This window comes from Canis lupus, chromosome 12 (assembly GCF_048164855.1).
Source record: "Canis lupus baileyi chromosome 12, mCanLup2.hap1, whole genome shotgun sequence".
NCBI classification, from domain to species: domain Eukaryota; kingdom Metazoa; phylum Chordata; class Mammalia; order Carnivora; family Canidae; genus Canis; species Canis lupus.
In genome coordinates, this window is record NC_132849.1 from 16060935 (window position 1) to 16086734 (window position 25800).

Consider the following 25800-nt stretch of genomic DNA (forward strand, 5'->3'; position numbering starts at 1 on the left):
GCCGCGGGCGAGGCCGCCCCCTGCCGCCCGGAGGCCGCGAGCCGCCCCGACCGGCCCGGCCCGGCCCTCGCCGCGGGGATGCCTGCGCGGAACCTGCTGCTCGGCGAGCTCCAGGCCCTTCCCGGCGCGGAGAGCCTCCGGACGCCGCGGGGCCGCCCCAGCAGCGCGCCCTTCTTGCCCAGCCCGCAGACGCCGAGGTCCTCGCACTGCCCCTCGCGCCCGAGGTAGGACAGCTCCCTTCCATCCCCACCGCCCGCAACCTGGCTTCCCAACTGGGGAGTGGGGGTTTCTCCCTCCAGAACAGGGGAGGCGTGGAGGGACATGAAGAGCGGCGTCGTTCTCAGGTTTGCGTTTTATTTTATTATTTTATTTTATTTTATTTATTTTATTTTTAATGAATTTATTTTATTTTTAATGAATTTATATATATATATATATATATATTTAAGATTTTATTTATTTATTCATGATAGACATAGAGGGAGAAAGAGGCAGAGACACAGGCAGAGGGAGAAGCAGGCTCCATGCAGGAAGCCTGATGTGGGACTTGATCCCGGGGCTCCAGGATCACGCCCGAGGCCAAAGGCAGGCGCTAAACCGCTGAGCCACCCAGGGATCCCCAGGTTTGCGTTTTAGAAAGATCGTTCGGGCTCCTGCGAAGAGGAGGGGCTGTTGGGGGGAACGACATTGGAGACGGGGACAGAAGTTCTGAGGCTACCACGAAGGTCTGGGTGAGATGTGAAGCCTCCACCAGAGCTGGGGCAGCAGGATGGGGGACTGGGTTTGGAAACTTGGGAGGGGAAGGGAATGGAGTGAATGGATCCGGAGGCCAGGGTGAGAAAGGAGCCTGGCTTGGACAGTGCGGTGGGTGAAGGGGACCGACAAACTCAGATTTTGTTTTTTGGTGGGGGGTTTGTTGTTGTTGTTGTTGTTGTTAAGATTTTATGTATTTATTCACGAGAGACACAGAGAGAGGCAGAGACACAGGCAGAGGGAGAAGCAGGCCCGATGTGGCACTGGATCCCAGGACCCCGGGATCAAGGCCTGAGTGGAAGGCAGATGCTCAACCGCAGAGCCACCCAGGTGCCCCGACAAACTCAGGTTTGGATGTGCCTGGGTTTAAGGTCCCTGCAGGAGGACATGGCCCAGCAGAAAAGAAGGCTGGAGCCACCCACCTTGGAGTCCTGCGAATGTAGTGGAAGCTGCCTCCTTCAGGACGGGTAAGATTGTCCAGCAAACCTGCCCCACCTCTAGAGTAATTCAGACAGACGTCAGAGCCAAAACCGGACCAAGCCCTTTCTCTCACTAGCAGTGTATTTTTGCGGCATGGGGTCGGGTATGCCCCGCAGGCTTCACCAGTACTTGTCCAGCCTACGCCCAAGTTCACGGTGTTGCATTTGGATAAGTGGGACAGACCGACAGTTGCTCTTGAAAGTGATCACCTGAATCCATGCTTAATTCATTCCAGTATTAATGGAGTGACTTCTGTGTTTGGGGTCTCATAATTTCTCCTTTGGATTACTCCAATAACTTCTTACATCTTTTGCTTGATTTCTTAAACATCAGGGTTGGTGTGGGATTAGAGATAACCTGCTAACTTTAAATTTTTCTTCACTGTTGTAATTAAAACTACCACAAATATTTTTTTCCCCGGGTTATGTAGTGAACCCCCTTTGCTCCTCAGACCAGGTGGCTCAGATGAGGTCGACCTATCCCCAGCTTCAGGAGTGGTCCCATGACCCGGGGCTGGCCAATCAGTCACGGATTGGTTTGGGTTGGTCACATGATCCGAGCCAGCCCATTGAGAGCTGGTCTAGAGACAAAACTAGAGATGGCCCTTTACCACTGAGTTGCTAAACTGTTAGAGAGCCTACTGCTGGCTGCTGTCTTTACAATCTTTACAATCGTGCATGGCACCCAGTTTGTAAATGGAGTAGATACAGAAGAAGGAGCTAGAGACAGATGTTTGACACTGTGTGTCAAGTGGTGCCAGAAACGAGCACTAAAGTCCCTTCAGTTGGTTGGGTTTGTCACTTGTAAGAGACCCACGTTAGGCTCGCTGATTTGTATTTGCAAGAATTCCCCCTTTATTGAAAATCAGTACTTTTGCTTATCCTCAACCTTCCTCTTCCTCCTAATTTCACTATTGCTCACATTGTTAGGGGTATTTTGGACCATTGGTCTTGCCCTAGGATCGTCCCCTTTGCATCTCTACACTGCTGTCAGAGCCGTCTGAGCTGAAAACCTGTCCATTGCTTGCTTATCTAAAATCCTTCTGACTCTCCATCACCTACTGGCAAAAACCTAAGTTCTTTGATTTAACCCCTACCTCCCTGTCCAACTGAAATCCACCCTTCAGTAATACTGGACAGCTGGTCCCTCCCTGTACAAGCTATGCTACAAGCTTGCTTATGCCGTGACCTGTCTTATAAGAAACTTCAAGCCTTGTCTTCTCCAGGCAGCCACCTCTGATTGCCCCACAGTAAACACAAGAGCTCACAACTTGTGCATCACATTTATTGCACATATGGCCCTTCAGAGCTACCAATTTATGTAGGTGTGTTTTTCCCAGTGGTTCCGAAGTTCCGCCACAGGGTCTTGATTCTGTCCGCTTTGTCAGCTGCCCAGCGTGGCATGAACAAAGAGTGCACACACTAGGATTACCAAACAGAGCTGACAGTGATTTAGCCACTCTAGCTCCGTAGTGTGAATTTGAACCTTTTTAGGAAAGGATTTGCAGAATAGTCTCACCAATCTTGGGCTTCCATATTTATTCTAACTAAACATAAAAAGTTACCTCAAGTTACCCTTGATGATAGAAGCAAATAAAGGGCCAATTTTACTTTTTTATTATTATTATTTTTTAAAAGGCCAGTTTTACTTTGTTATGATTAAAAATGTCATAGCTTTAGTCCCAGGAAATGGGTCTATTCCTTCTGCATTTTATCCTTTTTGCCCTAAACTTGAGATTCTCTTATCTTTTATCTTCACTTATATTGGTTCATTGTCAACTCCCAGCTTTCATACTTATATTTACATCTGAACTAATCACAGAAAAACTCCTTCAGGAGGATCTTTTTGGATACTTTTTTTTTTTTTTTTTACCTCATAGGTATGCTTATAGTCATTTTTCTAGACCCTCCTAGCACACCTGAACACATGGAATTTTTACAGATGCATCCCAGAGGAACTAGCTGGACTCACTATGAACTCGCTATGTGAAGTCAGAGCATTTGTGCCACCTTCTGATAAACACTGAAAAATTCTTAACATACCTCTCAGTTCCTGCCCCCTTCCTAGGTGGCTGTAAGGATTAACCTGCTGAAGACTCCCCTAACAGGTAGGTTTCCCTAAAGAAGTGGTATTCAAAGCGCTCATCAGGCACAAGAAAAGAGGTGGGCCAGAATCTGAATCAATAATCGACTTCCTTCACTTTGCAAATATGCTACAAAAAATATCAGTTGGGTTAAAACAGTGTGCCCAGAAACTTACATGCTAGTGAAAACTCCCTTATCTTTTCACAGAGCAGGAACAAAAAAGTCAGAGCAGGAGCCAGTCCAAACTTTTGGCACATCCAGCATCAATTTTGCTGTGAACTCTAAACCTCCAAGTAAAATCCAGAAAACCCCAGCCTCTCTGGCAGCCAGGACAGAGGTATATGACCAAGGATCTACCAAATTTGAGGCGCCCATGTTTTGTTTCTTTTTAAAAATTTGGCACCCATGTTCAGTTTTTATTAGGAAGACACAGCAAAGGAAGACAGTTTTAGGTAAATTTTTAAATTCTAGTCAGGACTGATGCATCTAGTTTTGAGGAGGCCCTGGCCCAGAGACTGACATCTAGTGGCCAGCAATAATGGTGCAGGCTGTAGTGTCCATTCCAAGCCCTTCAGCAAGGAGTTATTAGCTAGGGGGCCCGAGACACGGTTTAGGCATCGTTCTGGCTGTGTAGCTTTGAAGCCGGACTCTCGCACTCCCAAAGATTATTTGGGCTACTCTACGACTCATTTATAAAGTTTAAAATAACTTTCAGGGCAGCCTTGGTGGCTCAGCGGTTTAGCACTGACTTCAGCCCAGGGTGTGATCCTGGAGACCCAGGATCGAGGCCCCTCGTCAGGCTCCCTGCATGGAGCCTGCTTCTCCCTCTGCCTCTCTCTCTGCCTCTCTCTCTCTCTCTCTGTATGTATGTCTCATGAATAAATAAAATCTTTTTAAAAATATATAAAAAAATAAAATAACTTTCAAACTTAGCCATTGGACACCCTTATGTTTTTGTGAGTGACTTTAATCCTATCGAAATATTACCAAAATCCAAAACTGATCGAGTTTATTTGTATCTTCTACAAAACAGGAGTATTAACCCACATTATTTAGCCACATTAACTTCTAAACTTTAATCAAAAGGTCAAAACAATTCTACCATTGCTATCTTGTTTATTCATGAGAGACACAGGCAAGGGGAGAAGCAGGCTTCATGCAGGGAGCCCGATGCGGGACTCCATCCCAGGACTCCAGGATCACATCCTGGGCCTGAAGGCAGGCGCTAAACCCCCTGAGCCACCCAGGGACCCCTAGCATTGCTATTTTGAATTAAAATGGGGCACCTGTGATTTGGACCTCTAAAATTAGTATTTCTCCTACTGTAATAAAAACTGGCTGATTGGGGTGGGTGATGTCTTATAGATATGCTGAGCACTCAGTTCAAGGTCAGAAAATCTTGAGTCCATTCTCCCCTCTTCCCTTTTCTCAATCTCACAACTAGGAATATCCAAAAGAGGTCAGCTTGGTTAGTGCAGGAAGAGATTATGAATTTGTCCGGGATGGGTTTTAGCCACTATAGTCATAGGCGTAGTTTGTTTCTTGGGGGGTCAGGACCTGGTATTACAGAATATTTATTTAGAGACTTCCCTTTCCTCTAAGAGTTGAGGAAACATTTTAGCTACTAAATAAGCAAAGACCATCTTCTAGAGAAGCAAAAATCTTGTTTTACATTTAAATAGAAATAAGTGTGCTGAGGGGTACCTGAGTGCCTCAGTAGGCTTTGTGCTTGACTCTGGTCATGGTCTCGGGGTCATGAGATCCAGCCAGTGTCGAGTCTGCTTGTCTCTTTCCATCCCCCTCTGCCCTTCCCCTCGCTCAGGGGTACTTACATGAGTACTCTCCCCCTTTCAAATGAGTAAAAACTTAAAAAAAAAAAAAAGTGTGTTGAGACACAAACTTTAATCAGTCATTTCTTTTCATATATTTTATTCTGATGAAGTTACAAAAGTAGATACAAAATACTTTCTTTAAAAGTACAATTAACTGACTTAGAAAAATAGATAAAGCTCCTAAAGGTTTAAAAATACAACATAAATTTTCATGTAAAGAACACTTAAAAATATTTTAGATGGTAACCAGGACTAACTTATGCAAACTATTTTTGATGTAGACCAAACAAAAATGTTCTACAAAAAACCTATAGCACACTGGTAATCCATTTGGATTTACAGAATACTTGTTTGGAATGGAATTTGAGAATGAGAGAAAACCCTAGTGGATTTCAATGCAGTTGCTTCAATAAAGTCACTGTTATCACAGATAATATCATCCCTCTAAGCCATTTATAGTCTGAAATATCAAAATCTAATGTGAACACACAGGATGACTGACGGACTATTTTGCCTCTTTGCCAGAATTCTACAATAGTAAGAATCAAATCCACACACTGAACTGGTATCAGGAAAAAATAACATCCCTGTTGAAAGGGCTCAGCCAGCATTTGTCAGGGCAGGGTTCTCTGGCAGGAGACCATCTCCTGTGGCCAGGAAGGTAACACAAACACCAGGACTACTGCTGCTCAGAAATAGATTTCTAAGACTTGTGCTCTTTGGGGCTGATTTGTTTATGCTGATGAGATAATGATATGACGTTCAGAAGCTCCACTTCTAGTATAACCTCACTGTTCAGAGAGAAAGCCATTGGTATCATCAGAAAACCTCAACAATGTTTGCAAAAGTTAAAATCACCAGTGGATTGCTCCCCTTGCCACTGCACTGCTAGGAAGGCTTTCCTTTTGCTGTCAAAGTCATGAGTACAGATTTGCATTTCTCAAATAGGCAGCTACCGAAGCTAGGGCTATACAAGTCTAAGATGGAACTATTTGTTGCTGGCAGCCCTCTAAAAATCACTTTATTCACAGTCTGGAGAATAAAGGAGACATTTGGCTATCAAAACAAAAACCGTAGTTATGAGTAAGTTTCAATATTTAAACAAAAATCTGCACATCGTGGTCCAATAGTTTTTTAATGGCCCAGCAACTAGGCACCATAGGACTACCTGCATAATTTAGCAAGCACTCTCCATGACTGTACCCAGGGGTGAGGAGCAGTGGTCAGACATTGACAGGAGGTCAGTGGGGCTGACTTAGAGGGGCAGGGAATGTGGTATACAGGCAGACCTCAGACACAGAGAGATAAGTCACAAGGAATACGAGCCCAAGACAGTTGGATTTCTTCCAACTCTTCTCAAAGGCTGCTCTCTAGCCTGGTCAGGAGGGCCTCATCCTCTCCCCTTCCTCTAGTTTTCTTGCTCTCTACTCTCTGGCTTTAGATGTTAACAAGTAGTGTTAACGTAATAGTTAGGTGCATTGTTAGTTAAGCCTGATTAGCCTGGGAGCCTGGTAATGTGTTATTATTATTTTTTAAAAAGGATATTCTGAGTCTCAAATTACCAAAAACTTTTTATTTATGTCTAGCATGTGACCATCTTTGGTTTATTTTGGGAGGGAGTCACAAAGAGAGAGGATTTCTATCACTGAAAATAAATGGAGAAAAGTGAGAACTCCTTTAAGAACCATGTGAAATATGAGTAGTGATGGAAAGTACAACCCTAGTTGAAAAAGAAGATTTCATTTCTTGAAGACTTAATTAAAGCCAAAGTCTAGAGAAACCTGCTTTCTTGTTCATAAATGATCAACACAAACACACAGAACTCCTGACAGGTACCTTTGGATAAGCTTAAAACATGGACTGTGGAATGTTTCAGAGGGCTTTTCTTTTTTTTTACAAGGGGTTATCACACTTTTTTTTTCTTTCTTTTTTTTTTAAAACAGGCTCTATTACCATGCAGGGAGCCTGACGTGGCACTGGATCCTGGGTCTCCAGGACCACACCCTGGGCTGAAGGCAGCGCTAAACTGCTGAGCCACCCGGGCTGCCCCTATCCCACTTTTTAATTCCTGGACAATGATGTATGGTTTCAACCTAAATAAGATGAAAATTTTGTTTCCTGTAAAATTCTGCATATCTCGATATGAAATTGAGTTATTATAAAAATGGAGTTCCTAAGCAATTCTTTTCTTTATACTTAAGTGGACTAATAAAAATAAATTTAAAAACCTAACCAATCTAACCTTTTATTAAAGCCACCAAGGGAGTTGGTGAGCACTCTGCAAAAATCCCAGGTATGAAATCATACAGAATGCTGATGGACTTCAAGCAATACCAGCTGGGCAATTTGGCGGTATACCTGTGCCCAGTACATTCTTGACAGGTAGCTGGCGTTTACTAAATCTTAGAAACCTAATAAAAATTAGACCTTTTATTTCACTAACAGGGAAGACTTTCTTTTTTAACCCCAATAGAAATAGAAGAATTTCAAGTTTTGATACAAAAACAATTATAACAGGATTAAGTACAACCTTTGACTACTCACAGAATGAAGTAAGAATTTATACTTATTTCTCCCATTTTGTTTCCTTTACACACACACACACACACACACACACACACAAGCACACCAAACTTTAAATTGTGTTATAAAATGTATATACCTTCAAGGTTTTTTATTATGGTCTTCCTTAAGTTTTATCAATGAAGTTTGGGCATTTCTACACTACTCTTAACTAAGTCTCAAGTCACGATAAAAACAAAAAGAAGTAATTCTTGTTTTTGTTTCAAAGGACACTCAAAATAATCAAGTACTCTGAGTACTTTCTCCCATTTTCTTCTCCGGGATTTCAAGGGCTCTGAAAAACAACATGAATGAAAATAGTGGTTCTGACACCTAAATTTGTCATAATTTGTTTGAGTTTTCTTTTTCTCAGACAAAAGCTACCTATTAAAATTAATCTAAATGAAGCATTTCAAAATAAAAATGTACAAGATTACCTTACATGCCTTAAGAAAATTATTTCTGATATACATACTCCTAAAACTTTAGTTTTATGTGAATAAAATCCCAAATAAAGATTAAAAAATAAAGTCATTTTAGAAATAACTCTGGTTACTCCCATACCATATGGGTCATATAAGGATTTAAACTGTAATCATGGATTTTGAAAAAATAAACATATATATATATATTCTTATCTATAAAAACACTAGCATTCAAACTTTAAAACGTTATCCAAAGTAACACACAAATGTTCTAAATCTTAAGGAAACTTAAAAAAAACCTCTTCTATTTGTAAATAAAAGCAGAATAGAACTGATCTGATTGTGTTATTAGGTAATTTGTTCTGGAAACTTGTTAATAAAGTATTGGTGGAAAGTCTCAATAGCCATTATATGCTGTCATGTGACACAATCATTTTCTTCAGTAAAATAAGTAAACTAATAGACTACATGTTAGTCATCACATATGATAACCAAGTATAACTCTGACAATAACAAGAGTGGTCACACAGTGCCTCAAATTTAGCTGTATCTTGAATTTCTCACTGAAGTGATTAGGCCAATCTACCTTGGGACAATTTTATCAGTAGACACAAACTACAGGTGTCTTTTTTCCTATTTTCTTAAAGTCTGTATCACTAGTTTATCAGAGATAGCAATAAGATAGCTCTAGCAGATGAAGCAAGAGGGCAACTGTATTCTAGAAGAAACATTTATCTGTCTTTCGATCCAAGCTTCTCAATTAATTCCTGAAGAGGTGCCAACTCACGCCTATCAATCAGATTAAACTCCTAAAAAGAGAAGAAAAGCAAAATTTTAAAATAGGCCTAAAATTAAAATTCCATAAATGTCTTCAGAGAAGGGATTCCCAACCCTGGTTTTCCAAAATCAAAAAAAAAAAAAAAATGACATGATCTCTCTGAACATTCTAAAATGGGATCATTTTTACACATTTTTTAAAATACAAGAGACTTAGCATATAAGCAACTGTATATTAGCATGATCCTCACTGTGTAAAACATTAAAATTAAAATTGTATATATGTTTGCATTTACATGGAAATTATCTTAACCTAACACAATGAACTTGAGAGTGGCCACCTTCCGGGGCAGTGGACCTTTGCCTTTCATAGGTCTATACTATACCTACATCTATACTATAGCCCTACTACAACTCTGTCCTTTATCTGTATCTAGATCCACTGTGTATCTGTATCTATATACCTGCATCAGCACCTATACTCTCTACATCCATGCCATGCAACAACCTCAGAAGGCAGACAGAGAAGAGCACAGTACATTTTCCTCTGTGTGGCACAATATAATTGAAATACACAGTATCTACTATAAAACTACTGGCTTTTCTGTCAAAAAAACAGCTATCTGGGTAGGCGTATATACATTTTGCATATAGAATTATATATCTCTAAAGTTGCTAAAGGAGTACCAATTCTTTTTTTTTTTTTTTTTTTTTAGGAGTACCAATTCTTTAATATCTTTTTCAAACAATGCCAATTATTTTGATTTTAAAGAGTTCCAATTCCACTAAAGGGCCCATAAGGAAAAAAGCCACATCTTTGAAGGAGATGGTCCTTTTTAAGTTTCTAGCTGCTGACTTCATAAGACTTGACCTGAAATGAGACTTCTGGAAACTTAAACCAAGACAGCAGCTAACATGTTCTTCCAAAAGTTTCTCTCCTACACATAGACTTCTTATAAATAAACCAACTGCAGACATTTTCCCATAGCGTCCCTTCATGGAGCAGGAGGAAATGGACAAGCTATCCTGGAGTTTTGGTGCTCCCTGTCCTATCCTAACCAGAGAACTGGCAGGGCAGCCAGAGGCAGACGGCCTAAAATGGGGGTGATGCTCTCTCTGTTGTTGATGCCCACTAATGAAATAAACAACATGGAAAAGAGAAAAGAGAGACCTCTGCTCATACTTTGCTCTACATCTATAAATTAGACAACTCTATAAATTGCTCTAAATTAAAATTACCAAATGAGACCAAGTCAAAGGACAAAGAAGTGAACATGGTTCAACTTACCTGAACAAAGAAAATAAAGTGCTTAAAGGAGGTGTTGAGGTGAGCCTCCTCTTGCAGCTGCATCACAGAATCAAAGTGCTGGTGATAAATATGGGCATAAACCCGGAAGAGACGCTTCAGAATGGTCTTTGCCACAGACATAAAGTTTTTGGGAAATGGGACACCTGTAATCAAACACACATATCAATTGGTCTTTTATCTAATTGAACAGCAGAAAGTTTAGAAGCTGCCATAAGCAACACATGCATGTATGCATGTGTGACACAAATGCACACATTTACAAATATAAACCTATTTTCCATATACATTTTTTAAAAGAGAGAAAAAAACCCAAACATAAGGATGCCTGGGTAGCTCAGCAGTTGAGCATCTGCCTTTGGCTCAGGGTGTGATCCTGGAGCCCTGGGATCGAGTCCCATATCGGGCTCCCTGCATGGAGCTTGCTTCTCCCTCTGCCTGTGTCTCTGCCTCTCTCTCTCTCTCTTTCTGTGTCTCTCATGAATAAAATAAAATCTTTAAAACAAACAAATATAAGTATAGAGGTATTCTCACATAGCACACTATTTTTGACTGCCTTAGAAGAACAGGCACAGGCATTAGGTTTATAAGATGCTGCTGAATCCAAGTTAAAATAAACATAATTTTAGCTGTTTAATACTTAAGAGTTTCTTAAGATTAAATGCAACAAGTATTTTGACTATAAATAAAAATTTTTGTAATGCTTAATTCTAAAAATAAATTTTACACACACACATTCAACAAGGAATGAAAACTAAGCAAAAGGAAAAGACATTATAAACTACTGACTATGGATAAAAAGTATTTTATCTTCTGAATTACTCTGAAAACCACTTTTCTTTCTTAAATTAGGAGTCTGCAACTTTTTATCTTTTCAAAGTGCTATTTTCATTTTCCTGTAATACAAGATAGGGACAAGTTTCCTGAAAAAGGGAGGAAGAGCACCTCACTATTTTGCAAGAAAATAAACGCTTCCTTAGGAAAGAACCAGGAAAGGGTTTGGTAATCTCTCTCCAGTGGTTCACTGGGGATGTGACTGTTCATATTCCTGAGAATTCCAGCTGACATGATCAAAGTCTTGGGAAAAAGGGACAGGAGAAAGACAATACAAGTGGCACGGAGTACAGTATATGAACATATAAGAGGGCATCAGCTTCCAAAATAACCCAGATCAGATAGCCTTAAAGGTTATTCCACAACACTACTCAAGAAACATTTTTTTCTTCAATCTTTCAGAAAACAAGGGTTAAAACACTTTCTCCTTTCCTGTATTTAAATTTATTTCTTAACTAGTCCTTAAAAGCCTGGAATTTAGTGTATTTTGCTCTTGCAAGCTAATTTTTCTGATCCCCCCGTCCCCAATCTTGGCTAACAACTGATATTTACATTTTTAAAAACTTTCTTCCTTTCCTTTCCTTATTTCTATTTCTTTCTATTTCTTTATTTATGGTAAGCTCTACACCTAACATGAGGCTTGAACTCATGATCTCCCAAGATCAAGAGTTACATGCCCTACCAATGGAGCCAACCAGATGCCCCCAACAACTAGCATTTCAAACATTATTCTGGAACCTGTAGGCATGTTTTTCTGGACTAGGGTCTTACGCTCGCATATTGAATATGGATTTTTTTAAGATTTTATTTATTTATTCTTGAGAGAGCGAGAGAGACAGACACAGGCAGAGGGAGAAGCAGGCCCCATGCAGGGAGCCCGATGTGGGACTCGATCTCGGGTCTCCAGGATCACGCCCTGGGCCGAAGGCAGACGCTAAACCACTGAGCCACCTGGGCTACCCTGAACATGGATTTTTAAGTCAAACTCCTCTCAGAATTTACAAATATGCATCTTGTTAACAAAAGGAACAGTAATAATTTGGTTAGTTCAAAATGAGTCATTAACAGTTCTAACTAGTAAGAATAAATAACTGGCAGAAATAGGATGTGGTTAATAGCCTAATTGAGGGGGGAAAGGATTCCAGAACATAGGCTAGATTACTGAAGAATGGAAAGCTGAGAAAATAATAAAATTTTAAGTATTCTTTGTCTTTCATAAGAGGGAGATTTTAATGAATAAAAGGATAGAAGTAATTTGTCTTAAATCAAGCACTTTCCAAGCTGAACTGAACAGAAATATTCAAGCACAGTCAATATACAATAAAGAATCCATAAAAAAGGAAATAAAAGACTTAATAATAAAACAGAAAACCCGACGAAAAGCAAAGAGACCTGGTGTAACATGATACAAGTTTTTCTCCCAAGAGAGCCACTGATTAGGCCACAAAAAGGAATCTGCTATGGTCTGAATATGTGCATCCCCTCAAAATTCCCATGTTGAAAGCCTAACCACCTAGGTGATGCTATTAGGAGGTGGGGCTCAGAGGTGATTCAGTCACAAGGGCAGAACCCTCATGAGTGGGATTAATGCCCTTATAAAAGAGGCCCCAGAGAACTTGTGCGGGCTCCTTCTACCAAGTGAGGACGAAGCAAGAAATCAGCAGTCTGCAACCCAAAAGTTGGTTTTCACAAGACCTGACTATGCTGGCACCTTGATCTTGGACTTCCAGCCTTCACAACTGAGAAGTTTCTCTTCACGAACCATCCAATCTCTGGTAGTTTTGTTATTATAGCAGCACGAACAGAAAAGACAATCCAACATGTCATTTGTAAGACACACTCAAAATGAAAATGAAAAGATTGAACTCATCCATAAATACCGATGACAAAATCTTAATCAAAATATCAGCAAATAAAAAATACTCTTCCAGTAAAACATTAAAAAACAAACAACACAGAAAAAACTTTATGGTAACCAACAACAGACACTGGGAAAGTATCATAAAACTCAACAACCACACCTGATTTTTTAAAGATTCACATACGTCTAACCAAAAGTAAGATTCCTGCTTAACGCTGAAGTACTAGAAGCACCTGCATAAAAGTAAGGAAACAAGAAAAAGGACGTCCTGCCACATCATCTCCATTACTCAGCACTACTCTGGGGCAAGTAGGTACAAGTTACACAAGAAGCATCCCGATCAGAAAGGAAGAGGCAAATTTAATATTAGCTTAATATGATGTGATTGAATACTTAAAAACTCAAGAAAACCAACCCAAAACAACTGAAACAATAAGAATCTGATGGCCAATTTATTTGGAAATTTTATATAAAAAATCAATAGCTTTTCTACATACTAAACAATAACCCATTTGGAAGCCAGATATCATTTTTATTGATATTATATATATATATATATACACACACACACATATATATATATTATACACAAAAAGTCTAGGAACAAACTTAAGAAACTTGAAGACTTGAAGGATTAACATATAGCTAAACTGCTGAGCCACCCGGGCTGCCCAAGAATAAAGATTTAAATGTAAAAATAAAACCACAAAAGTACTAAATGAAAATAAGGACAAATATTTTTATAATCTTGAAGTAGGGAAAATCTTTCTAATCATTGTATTAAAATCCACACAATGTAAAGGAAAAATTAGTAGAACAAAATAAGAAAGTTATATACAAGCAAGAATACCTCATGAACAAAATAAGACATATGGCAATCAAGGAAAAAGCACATATGACATTTATGTCAGAGCTAATCTTACCAAAGGATAGGAACAGAAAAAAATGAGTAAAAAATGAGTAGCCGGGATCCCTGGGTGGCGCAGTGGTTTGGCGCCTGCCTTTGGCCCAGGGCGCGATCCTGGAGACCCGGGATCGAATCCCACATCAGGCTCCCGGTGCATGGAGCCTGCTTCTCCCTCTGCCTGTGTCTCTGCCTCTCTCTCTCTCTCTCTGTGACTATCATAAATAAATAAAATTAAAAAAAAAAAAAATGAGTAGCCAACCGCAATATTAGTGAGGAAACATGGGCAGATACTGGTTACAATCTTTCTGGAGAGGAATTTGGCAGTATTCATTACAATTTTTTTTTAAAGTAATAGTATTAAAAAGAATGCAACATATTTATCAGTTAAAAAGGAAAACAATTCAACATTAACTCACCAATCTTAGAAGGAAAAAGAGTTTCATCATCAAGCTGATCCTGAACCCAAGTCATCAAATAGTCAATGTATTTTGGTGCAGAACATTTGATTGGCTTTTTAATATTAGTACCATCTGCCCAGTGATATTCGTATCTGGAGAGAAAAAGATTTTACTGATAGTTTTCAAAAACAGTAACAAATGTACAACTTGCAATCAAAGTAGGTCTACATTTTGTCAATAGAAGTTACATATAACTTTAGTAAATTACCTCAAGTTCTACTGAAGATCACTCAGATTTCCCTATAGAATTTTTTTTTTAAAGATTTATTTATTTATTCATTCATGACAGAGAGAGAGAGAGAAAGAGAGAGAGGCTGAGGGAGAAGCAGGCTCCATGCAGGGAGCCCAACGCAAGACTCATTACTCATTCATTACTTACTATAATGCAATTAAATACTAAGTACCACATACCAAAGTATTTAATAAGAAGTAAAAGCTTATAAATAGGGAAGTATTCAGGAACTCATAAAATTGAACTGCTTGTACACAAGTAAATAGATAAAAAAAAATATATAAAGGCTTTATTATTTAATTTATATCAATTACTGATTAGCTTTACTTAGCATTTCAAATACCTATATAATAGGCAGTATATGTACCTGGGACCTGCAGACATGACTGGACAGCTTGCTTCAGTGCAGAATTCTGTAATAGTTCCATATAGCATGTTGATCTGGTTGAAGAAATCCACAGCTGGAAAGGTAATAGCAGAATTGTGTTAAAATGTTTGTGCCACCACAATAAAACATCAGACCTCTCAGTTGAAAGAAAAATGGACAATGCCTTCAAGTTCTTGTAAAATCCTCAATAGATTCGATAATACAGGGATAGTGCAAATTCCCTTCTCTTTTTAAGTTGTCACACTTAACTTTTAATATATATTCACTTTAATACAGGAAGCTTTTAGCCAGCATAGAACAGCAGGAAAATAAAATCTTGGCAGTAATTCTAACTTAATAGTGACTATTATATTATTAGAATATATAATTTGATTATATCCAAGGGAATGAAAATATCCATCACTTCTTTTTTTTTTTTTTTTTTAAAGATTTTATTTATTCATTCATGAGAGACACAGAAAGAAAGAGAGGCAGAGATACAGGCATAGGGAGAAGCAGGCTCCATGCAGAGAGCCCAACATGGGACTCAATCCAGGGTCTCCAGGATCATGCCCTGGGCAGAAGGCGGCGCTAAACCGCTGAGCCACCCAGGCTGCCCTATCCATCACTTCCTATTGATCTGAACCAGACTATACCATTTGTGTCAGAAAAAAGCAGAGAATATTGTAGAATATACTGTGAAGGAGAAGGTGTATCAGCTGTATCAACAGGCATTTAAAATATCTTTTCAAAAAAAAAAAAAATCTTTTCAGGGATCCCTGGGTGGCGCAGCGGTTTAGCGCCTGCCTTTGGCCCAGGGCGCGATCCTGGAGACCCAGGATCGAATCCCACATCGGGCTCCCGGTGCATGGAGCCTGCTTCTCCCTCTGCCTATGTCTCTGCCTCTCTCTCTCTCTCTCTCTCTCTCTCTATCATAAAAAAATAAAATTAAATTAAAAAAAAATCTTTTCATAAAAAACCTGAAGCCTAACGCATATTGAAGATATAAAAAGGATATGGGGAAAAAAGGGACATGGAATAATGTCCCTTGCCTTGGAGACTCCAGCTGACTAAAGGGACAAAACTGAAAAGAATCATAAACACAACACATATGAGTTCAGAGAAAAGGCAGCATCCTGAGGGGTTGTGGCAGTCAGGGAACACTTCCTATAGGAGCTTCAGCTATATATGAAGGAAAATATGAGGAAGGGGGTAAGTAATGAGCTTATCTGAGTCAAATGTTCCTCTGCAAAGACACCCACATAAGCCTTGGAAAGTTTTAAAAAACGTTCTAGTTCCCCATCTAAAGGAGTACCTAAAAACAACTAGGGTTTTTCCATGTTTCTTAAAAAACAAATAGATAAAAAAGCTCCATCTTCCAAAAAGAATTTTATATAAAACTCCCCCACTTATAAATCTTCCTCTTAAAAAAAAAAAATTAAAATTTAAAAAATAAATAAATAAATCTTCCTCTTTTTTAGTCACGTTTCTAAGAAAGTAATACTTAGGCATTCAATATTCATTCAAAACAAAGAGTGTGCCCAGATGGTGTGCTGGTTTATTGGTCTAAAGCAGCTATTCTCAAAATGTAGTCCCGGGATTCCCCGGTTTCAGGGGGACATCTGTGAGGTCAGAGCATTTCAACTGCTCTTTCCACTCTGGTTCTCCCAGGAGGCACGGTGGAGTTGTCCAGAAGCTCCTGATGTGGGACATTATAAGACTGAATGTGGAAGTGGACAGGACAATCCAGTTGTCTCCTATGAAGCCAAACATGAAAACAAATTTCCAAACATGTACAACAATGCCACACAGAACACTAAAATTCATTTTGGAAAATGGTCATTTTTCATAAAAATATATTTATGTTAACATGCAGTGGGTTTATTGTTATTTTTAGATGAATTAAAAAATAGGTATTTAAAGTTTCTCAGTTTTAATTTCTAACCCAGTATCACTAGATACAACCTACATAATTAAACACTCTTTGGGGTTCTCGGTAATTTTTTAGAGAATATAGGGATCCTGAGGCTAAAAGGTTTGAGAACAACCTATCTACAGCAAAAAGTCTCAAAGAAAAATCAAAGGCTAGAGAAGGCCAATGATGCCTTCAGAATAACAGATGATAATTTGAGTTAGGTTAAAAGAACAGAGGAAGGTCTTTCCTGAATATATAATGTTTTGCATGGTTCACATATCAAAAGACCTATAAAAACATATAGAGATTAATCTTAATCCCAACCACTCTAGCTTCCCCCTACGTATATATAACCACATTACTTTTTTTGTCTCCTGCCCCAAGCACCTATCCTTATACAAAAGATATCACATAGTTCTGCATCTTGTTTTCTCTCTCTCTCTCTCTTTTTTTTTTTTTCTCTCTCTTTTTTTTTAAATATTTTATTTTTATTTATTCATGAGAGACACAGAGAGGCAGAGACATAGGCAGAGGGAGACTCAGGCTCCTTGTGGGGAGCCCAATGTGGGACTCAATCCCAAGACCCTGGGATCACGCCCTGAGACGAAGGCAGACACTCAACCACTGAACCACCCAGACATCCCTTGTTTTTTCTCTTGTAATATGAATAACAGCTTTTTAATGTGCTGAAAAAAACCTAAAATTTTTCTTAATATGGCTACTAAAAAGTTTTAAATTACATTTGTAGCTCACATTATATTTCTATTGGACAGTGTTAATCAAAGGAGTGATTATCAATAGCTGAATAACACCACATAAAAACAGGTGGACACCAGGGAAGACACTATGGACACTGTTGGAAGTATATGCCACCACTTATAAGGTAGTCTTACAAACAAATAAAATCAAACCTGAATTTGAGCAAAGCTCCAAATCTGTGCTAATGTGGGAGCCACTAGCCACATATGGCTACTTACATTAAAATTCAGTTCCAGTCACACTAGCCACATTTCAAAAGCTAAATGGCCACAGTACAGACACAGAACATTTGCATCATTGCAGAAGTTCTATTGGACAGTGCTACTCTAGAGCTAACATTTACAAGGAAATAAAAGGAAGAGCAGAACATGATAATGGATGCCCTGGGGATACAATCAACAAAATTCATACTATGGTAAACAAATGAACTGGTTTCTTCAACAATAGCAACAAAATAGCAAGGAAAAAAGACTGCAATGAGGAGGAACCTGTGAATTAAGAGATTCAAGAAACACTGCATATATGGCTTATTAGTCCAGATTTAAACCAACCATCAATTTTTTTAAAAAAGAAACATTTAGAAGACAATCAGGGAAAATGTGAACACTGACTAGATATTTGTTAACATAAAGAAATGGCAGTACTGTCATTTAAAAGGGGGAGTTGTTGTCTTTTAGAGAAGGAATATTCATAGATGAAATAATATATTTGGGATTCACCTCAAAACAATCAGGGTGAGGTGGGCTGGCTGTGTCTCGCTGCCAGTGTGGAATAAGCTAGGGGAGAGACAGGAGGAATGGGGAGAGGTGAGGAGGGGATGGAGGTGGAAAGGGAGAAATTAAAATGAGAAGAAAAAAAAAATAATCAGGGTGACATATAGAAGCATGAATTGGCCGCAAACCAACTGCTAAAATGGATGCCCAAGAATTCACTGTTCTAGTTTCTCTACTTTTGTATGTTTGAAGTTTTCCATTAAGAAGTTTAAAAATAAAAATAAATAAATAAAATTAAAAAAAAAAAGAAAAGAAGTTTAAAAATTCCTGGAACATCTGAAAGTTCCTAACAGATTTAAACCTTATCACCCAGCACTGATCTCACCTCAGAAATGATCGGCTCAAATAGTCAAATCTCTAGCCTCAGTATATATAACTTTCCATGTCATGCCTGCATTTTCTTGTACTTGAGTGACTTACAGCTCGTGGGTCCCACCCGTTTTCTCTCAATTTCCTTCTGACTACTCCTAAGGCACAACAATCAAGTGACTGCCCATAGAACTCCAAATGACTTCTGTGTATGCGCAGGCAGATGAGCGCTGCTGGGGGTGGTGGGTATGATTGTGACGATGGGCTCCCTACCAAGTCATGGTCCACCAGAGGCAGAATTTTATATTCCAATCTTTTATTTCACCCTACCACTCAACATTTCTCCTCAGTGTCTCTATCCAACCACACAAGCTATACAACCAAGTATTCTGAAGAGAACAAAAACAGTTTTGGATGTATTTGTGTTTATGAATTTCTTATAGGTAATCCATTATACTACAACAGTTATTTATACCTGTAAAAAATAACAAAAAGATTTTAGCAAAATGTTCCTATAAATCAGCAAAACTGAATGTTATTAAAAACTTACTGTTAACAGCAATCCATTCATTGAGGTCCTCTCCCTCTGGCAACATAACAGCTTGTCTCAGATTCCCGCTTCCTAGAGTTGCTTCTGCATGTTTTAAGAGTTCATACTGATGAGAGCCCTCAGGGATATTCTTCTTTGGTTTGAATGTTTTAGAAGAGCGGCTGCTGCTATTAGATTGAAAGTAAAAAATATTAATTTTTAGGGCTGAAAGCAGAATGGCATAATTTTAGGCATATAAATTGTTCTGAAAATAATAATAAAAAAAAAATTCCTGAAAAGTGCCAGTATGAGGAAGGGGTGATGATCATAAAAAAATGCTTTAAAATTTTTTCCTCACATAGAATCAGGATTAGCAATACAACTTCATATAGAATGCAATTTTACTGTGTCTCATGAAGTAGTCTGGTGTAATAAGATTCTAGTCTTTGATCTGCCACTAGTTCTGACTGTCTGAGAAAACGAACCTCCTTTTGACCTCAATTTCTACCTATAGAAAATGGTGGGAGAGGAAGGTAGCCCTAAGTTTTGAATAGCTCAAAAATCCAGTTTTCTGTATCAAAATATCTGTGATGCCATCAAAGCAAACCACAGAAGTGACACTAACATTTTATTTTTATTTATTTTAAAGATTTCATTTATTCATTCATGAGAGACACAGAGAGGCAGAGGGAGAAGGAGGCTCCCCGTGGGGAACCAGATGCCGGACTCAATCCCACAACCCTGGGATCACGACCTGAGCCAAAGGCATAAGCCCAACCACTGGGCTACTCAGGTGTCCCATGACACTAACATTTTAAAGTTATTAGCAGGGAAAATAAATGAGAGACAACTGGTTACTGGGGAAAAAACATTTTTACTCATCTCACACCATCTGCAAGGAAGCTAACAGAATATGAAACCCAGAAAAAATGGAGGGATTTCTAATCATAAGAATTAAAATTTCCGTAACAAAGAGACAAAAAAGTACTCACAACATATATTACAAAGTAGTAAAAAAAAAAAAAAAAAGGGTATTAACTACATATTAAAAGGCTTCTAAAATTTGTTAAGAAAAAGGAAAAGGACCCTTTAGAAAAATGGGACACCTGGGTGGCTCAGTGGTTGAGCATGTCTTTGGATCAGGGCATGATCCTGGGCTCCTGGGATAGAGTCCCTTATTGTGCTCCCTGTGGGGAACCTGCTTCTCCCTCTGCCTGTGTCTCTGCCTCCCTCTCTGCCTCTCATGAATGAATGAATGAATGAATGAATAAATAAATAAATCTTTAAATAAATAAATAAATAAATAAATAAATATCTTTTAGAAAAGGAAAAATGGGCTAGAGATCAATAGGGAATTCAGAAATAAAAATACAATGGCCAATGAACATTTGAAAAACTATTCAATTAAAATTGTATTTCTTCAATGTGTCAGATTAAGTGACAACTATATTAAGTGTGAGCTAAGTACAGGGAAATTAATATTTTAATACTCTTGGTGAGGGCAGTCCCGGTGGTTCAGTGGTTTAGCACCACCTTCAGCCCAGGGCATGACCCTGGAGACCAGGGATCGAGCCCCACATCGGGCTCCCTGTGAGGAGCCTGCTTCTCCCTCTGCCTGTGTCTCTGCCTCTCTTTCTATGTCTCTCATGAATAAATAAATAAAATCTTTTTTTAAAAAAGTAATAATAATATACTTGGTGAAGGTGTAAAGGGTATAATATTTTGGGAAGGCAGTATCTATAAATAGTATCTATAAACAAGGAAATGCTCCCAATTCGTCCCTTCTACTTCTAAGTATCTCTCCTAGATATGAATAAGGATGTGAAAAAAAAAAAAAAAAGAATAAGGATGTGTTTCTCAAGATTGGTTTTAACAGTGAAAAGTCTGGAAATAATCCTAACACTTATTAGAAGAGGAATAATAAGTTTGATATATCCATAACATGGAATACTAGTTTTTTTAATGTTTTATTTTTTTATAGATTTTATTCATTTATTCACGACAGACACACACACAGAGAGAGAGAGAGAGAGAGAGAGACACAGACAGAGGGAGAAGCAGGCTCCATGCAGGGAGCCTGACGTGGGACTCGATCCCGGGTCTCCAGGATCACACCCCAGGCTGAAGGCGGCACTAAACCGCTGATATCCACCTGGGCTGCCTGGAATGTTAGTTAAGAACAAGTTAAAGCTACATGTATTCACATGCCAAGATCTAACGTCATTTGAGATCCTATTAAAGGACAAATGTACAGCGGAAGCCCATTTTGTAAATATACAAAAAGTGTCCAAAAGGGGGCACCTGGCTGGCTCAGTCAGTAAAGCATGCAACTCTTGATCTTGGGGTTGTTAAGCCCCACACTGGGTGTAAAAATTATTGTTGTTTTTTTTTTTAAACAAAACAAAACAAAACAAAACAGGGGATCCCTGGGTGGCTCAGCAGTTTAGCGCCTGCCTTTGGTCCAGGGCGCACTCCTGGAGTCCAGGGATCGAGTCCCACATCGGGCTCCCAGCATGGAGCCTGCTTCTCCCTCTGCCTCTCTCTCTCTCTCTCTCTCTATATATATATATATATATATATATCATGAATAAATAAATAAAAATCTTAAAAAAAATAAAAACAAATAAAAACAAAACATGAAATGATTTCTCAGGATTTAATATGATCATCTAAATTAATACTTTTGTCTTCAAGTGACATCAAAACAGTGTAAATGATCCACAGAATGGGAAAAAATGTTTGCAATTCATAGATGTGATAAAGGACTTGTATCTAAGATAAAGAATCCTTACAACTCAAAAACAAAAACAAAAAACCCAATTTAAAAATGATCACACAGGGGATCCCTGGGTGGCTCAGCGGTTTGGCACCTGCCTTCAGCCCAGGGCGTAACCCTGGAGACGAGGGAACGAATCCCATGTCGGGCTCCCTGCATGGAGCCTGCTTCTCCCTCTGCCTGTGTCCCTGCCTCTCTCTCCCTATGAATAAATGAATAAAATCTTTAAAAAAAATGATCACAGAATTTGAATAGACATTCTAAAGAAGATTTACAAATGGCCAATAGCATACAAAAAGATGCTGACCTTCATTAATCATTAGGAAAATGCAAAGTAAAATCACAATTAGGTAACATTTCACATCGACTTGGGATTACTATAATCAGAAAGACTACAAGTGCTACCTACAGTGTGCGTAAACTGAAACTCTCACACAGTGCTGGTGGGAATGCAAAATGGTGCAGTGCTCTGAAAGTTTGGCAGTTCCTCAAAAGATTAAACCAGTTACCATATAACTCAGCAATTCCACTTCTACATATATATCCAAGAGAGGTGAACATACACATCCAATACAAAAATCTGAACACAAAAGTTCATAACTACATTATTTGTAATAGCCAAAAAGTGGAAACTCAAATGCCTGTCAACAAAACAGTTTTTTTAAAAAACAGCCTCACGTTTTAATCCTAAAAGTAACTAAGCAGGTGAGCACCCACAAACAAACCCCTAACTAAACATTAACTCATTAAAAAAAAAGACCTTGGGGGTGGAGGGAAAGTTTGTTCCAGTAATATAGAGATTTACAATTACATCTAAATCATACAAACTTTCAGACATGGTAATCACACTGTGTTGATCATACTCCTAAAAATATAATCGAAAGGTGGGAAAAAAGGATTTGAACAAAGACACTCTCAGTAGTGCTATTTTATAATAACAAAATACTAGATAGAATCCAAATTTGTGTATTGGTTTGATAAGATTTCAAATCCACTTGTTTATGACTTAAGTGAAATTTGTTTTAATCCACTTGTTTATGACAAACACCAAAAAAAGTCGTTTTCATATAAGAATGAGGTAAATATGAGGTAAATAGTGTCGAGATGTCATCATCTCATCTGTTCTCACCCATAACTCAGTAGTTTGGCAGCTGAAGCGGCCCTGCTGGGGCTTATCAGTGAAAACTTACGAAGAAGCAAGCATGACAAGGAGACACTTTGACTATAAATACCAAGAATTTGTGAGGAGTAGTTGAGAGTGTTCCGTCTGGACAAGGTGACACTTGGCTGATCTAAACGGCTTTCTTAAACCTTGGGGCAACCGGCCCCTGCCAGGCAAATGCCCAGTCCAGAAGGAAAATCCACTTGCTGGTCAACACCAGCGCCATGGTTGCCTGGCAACAAGGGACTTTTACTTTAGTGCTGGCAGCTGGACCTCAGCTCTGGGTTGGCTAAGCCCAACCCCTCTCCTCAGTACCAACTCCTAGAAAGGAGCACCTCAACTAAACGTGGGCTTGCTTTCTTTTATCTCTCCTTGCCCGGAAAAACAGTGTACTTAATCTATCAATGACTCGGGAGTATTTCATTAGTTTGTTGAGACATGATCCGGTATGCTACTGGCCTGTGAAAATCCTACAGCAAACCTTTGTTAAATAAATTGCTGGCAAAGACAAACTCAGTCTCTGAGCATAACCTGCCTCCCAAAGCAAAACATCCTCACATTAAGGAACTAGATAAATTCTCGTTACAGAACACTATGTGCTTTAATAAAATCTAACAAAAATGTCAAGTATGTGTGTGATGGATGTGTCCTCAATCACACAGCATGTATTTAAGTAATGTATCAGGTAGAAAGAGCCTTCTGAAAATAATGAGGTGCTGGAGAGATGCTTCCCAAACCTTTAACATGCTCAAGAATCATCAGAGAATTTACAAAAGTTTCCGTTTAAGACTCATTTGGGCCCCAGGCCGTATCTCTAAAACAGGATTCTACCCAGAAAATTTAATTACACAAAGTCACAACGCTGCCTGGCTGGCTCAGTCAGTAGAGCATGCGACTCTCGGTCTTGGGATCGTAAATGTGAGCCCCACGATGGGTGCAGATTATTAACTAAAATCTACACAAAATCGCAAAGTGGACTGACTGAATCCGAGTTGGACAGAAGTCTGCAAGCAAGGCGGCAGCTCAACTTGAAGCTGCTCAAGCTGTGGCACTCCACGTTTTCCTGGGGCAGCGTTTTTCCGCGGGGGTAACTTAATACCGAAGATATTAAAACGTGACATAATAACGGTGGAGTAAAAAGCTAAGTCAGCAGGGATCGGGACTGGAAAGCTCCAGACTTAAGGGGAATCGGGAGCCCAGCTGCGGGGCTCCGGGCTCCGCCCCCGGGTCGTCCCTCCGCCCTCAGCCGCGCTGGGGCGGAAAACTTTGGAGGCACTGGCGGCCTCGGGGCCTCTCGACTCCGCAACCCACTCGCTCCGCTTCCCCCGCCTCGACCTTCACCTCCATCTGCCAGGGCCCACGTCCGGGCCTCCCGCGCGGCCCGCGGGGGAGGAGGTGGGAGGGGGAGGCAGGCGTCCGCCGCTCCGCCCCGGCCCCCGGGGCCCGGCCCTCGCCTCTGGCTCCGGTAGCCCCTTCCTCGCCCTGGCTCTCGGCCTTCAGCCCGGGGACCCTCAGCCCGGCCACACTCACAAGAGGAAGCTCATCTTCTATCCTCGGAGGGGAGGGGCCGCTGGCCCCCGCCGCGGTCTGGATTCGGAGCCCGCGCGGGAACCACGAGGAAGCGGCCAGTCCTCAGCTCGCGGCCAGCGGAAGCACCGGGCGCCGCAGCTCTAAACCGGGGGTCTAGCCGGTGCAATTGCGGCGTCGCCTCCCCCACTTCGCCGACCCGAAATGCGGAACCAGCAAAATCTCGCGAGCGAAGGCTTCTGCCCGCCCCGCCCCTGCGAAAGGGCCTCGGCGCACCCCTCTTCGCCCCGCCCTCCCCCAGAGCTCAGCCAATCAGCGGCCTCCCAGCCGGGACTTCCTCTCCTGGAGGCACGGCCAGGTCGCCGTCCCTGGCTTGGGGGAGTGGCTCACCTTCTGCTTGGTCTGGGTGTTTGCTCTTGGTTTGTGGGCATCCTCTCTATAGGGCAAGGGGTTTCTAAAAGCGCTGCAGTTTTTTAAAAATTTTTTTTTGATTTTTAAATTGAGATGTAATTCACACAGCATGAAATTCACCCTTTAAAAATGTATACTCCAGTGATATTTTTCCTCTATTCAGAGTTATGCAACCATCATCTCTAATTCTAGAATGTTTTCATCACCCTGAAAAGAAGCCCATTAGCAGTCATTCTCCTTCCTCACTCCTGGCATCCCCTGACAACAGTCTTCCTTTTTTATATGGACTTGCCTCACCTGGACATTTTACATAAATGGAATTATACCATAGATGGTCTTGTGACTGGCTTCTTTCACCAAGTATGATGTTTGCAAGGTTCATCCACATTGTAGCACTGTATCAATACTTCATTCCTTTTTATGGCTTGAATAATATTCCGTTGTATGAGTATACCTGTTTTGTTTACCTCTTCATCCGTTGATGGACATTGGAGTTCTTTCTACATTTTGGCTATTACAAGTAATGCTGCTACAAACATTCCTGTACTGGTTTTTGCATGGACAAATGTGTTCGTTTCTCTTAGGTATTATACTCAGGAGTGGCTGGGTCCTATGGTTACTATACGTCTAACTTTTTGAGGAGCTCCCAAACTGTTTTCCGAATTGGCAGGACCACTTTATGTTCACCATGGCACGTCTGATGGTGCTAATATTTCCATATTCTTGATGACATTTGCTATTGTTTTCTTCTTTAAGTGTTT

The 25800-nt window shown here is 40.0% G+C and overlaps 1 protein-coding gene and 1 long non-coding RNA gene across 4 annotated transcripts; one reads left to right on the top strand and one right to left on the bottom strand.

Annotated features, from left to right (window-relative positions):
* The first annotated feature begins 65 nt into the window (after positions 1-65).
* LOC140601220 (uncharacterized) lies at positions 66-5712 on the top strand. Of its 2 annotated transcripts, XR_012004264.1 has the most exons (4): positions 66-344; positions 474-623; positions 964-1220; positions 3175-5712. It is a non-coding gene; the product is annotated as an uncharacterized lncRNA (long non-coding RNA). The 2 variants fall into 2 exon arrangements; XR_012004263.1 differs by having other exon boundaries at positions 474-1220.
* Positions 5230-24868, bottom strand: MOB1A (MOB kinase activator 1A). 2 transcript variants are annotated; one of them, XM_072769863.1, is made up of 6 exons: positions 24632-24868; positions 19185-19351; positions 14879-14972; positions 14238-14371; positions 10202-10365; positions 5230-8945 (listed from the first exon to the last, which is right to left on the bottom strand). In XM_072769863.1, the coding sequence occupies exons 1-6, from the start codon at positions 24643-24645 to the stop codon at positions 8868-8870; spliced, it is 651 nt and encodes a 216-aa protein (XP_072625964.1). In that variant the 5' UTR covers positions 24646-24868; the 3' UTR covers positions 5230-8867. The 2 variants fall into 2 exon arrangements, with proteins under 2 accessions (XP_072625964.1, XP_072625965.1); XM_072769864.1 differs by having other exon boundaries at positions 19185-19348; positions 24632-24862.
* Between the last annotated feature and the right edge of the window lie 932 nt (positions 24869-25800).

What these genes read in the sequence shown, in the direction of transcription:
- MOB1A (XM_072769863.1), bottom strand. An exon ending in TGAATGGATTGCTGTTAACA is followed by an intron (nt 14,973 to 19,184) that starts GTAAGTTTTTAA and finishes TTACCTTTCCAG; the next exon opens with CTGTGGATTTCTTCAACCAG. An exon ending in ACTTTATTTTCTTTGTTCAG is followed by an intron (nt 8,946 to 10,201) that starts GTAAGTTGAACC and finishes TTCTCTTTTTAG; the next exon opens with GAGTTTAATCTGATTGATAG.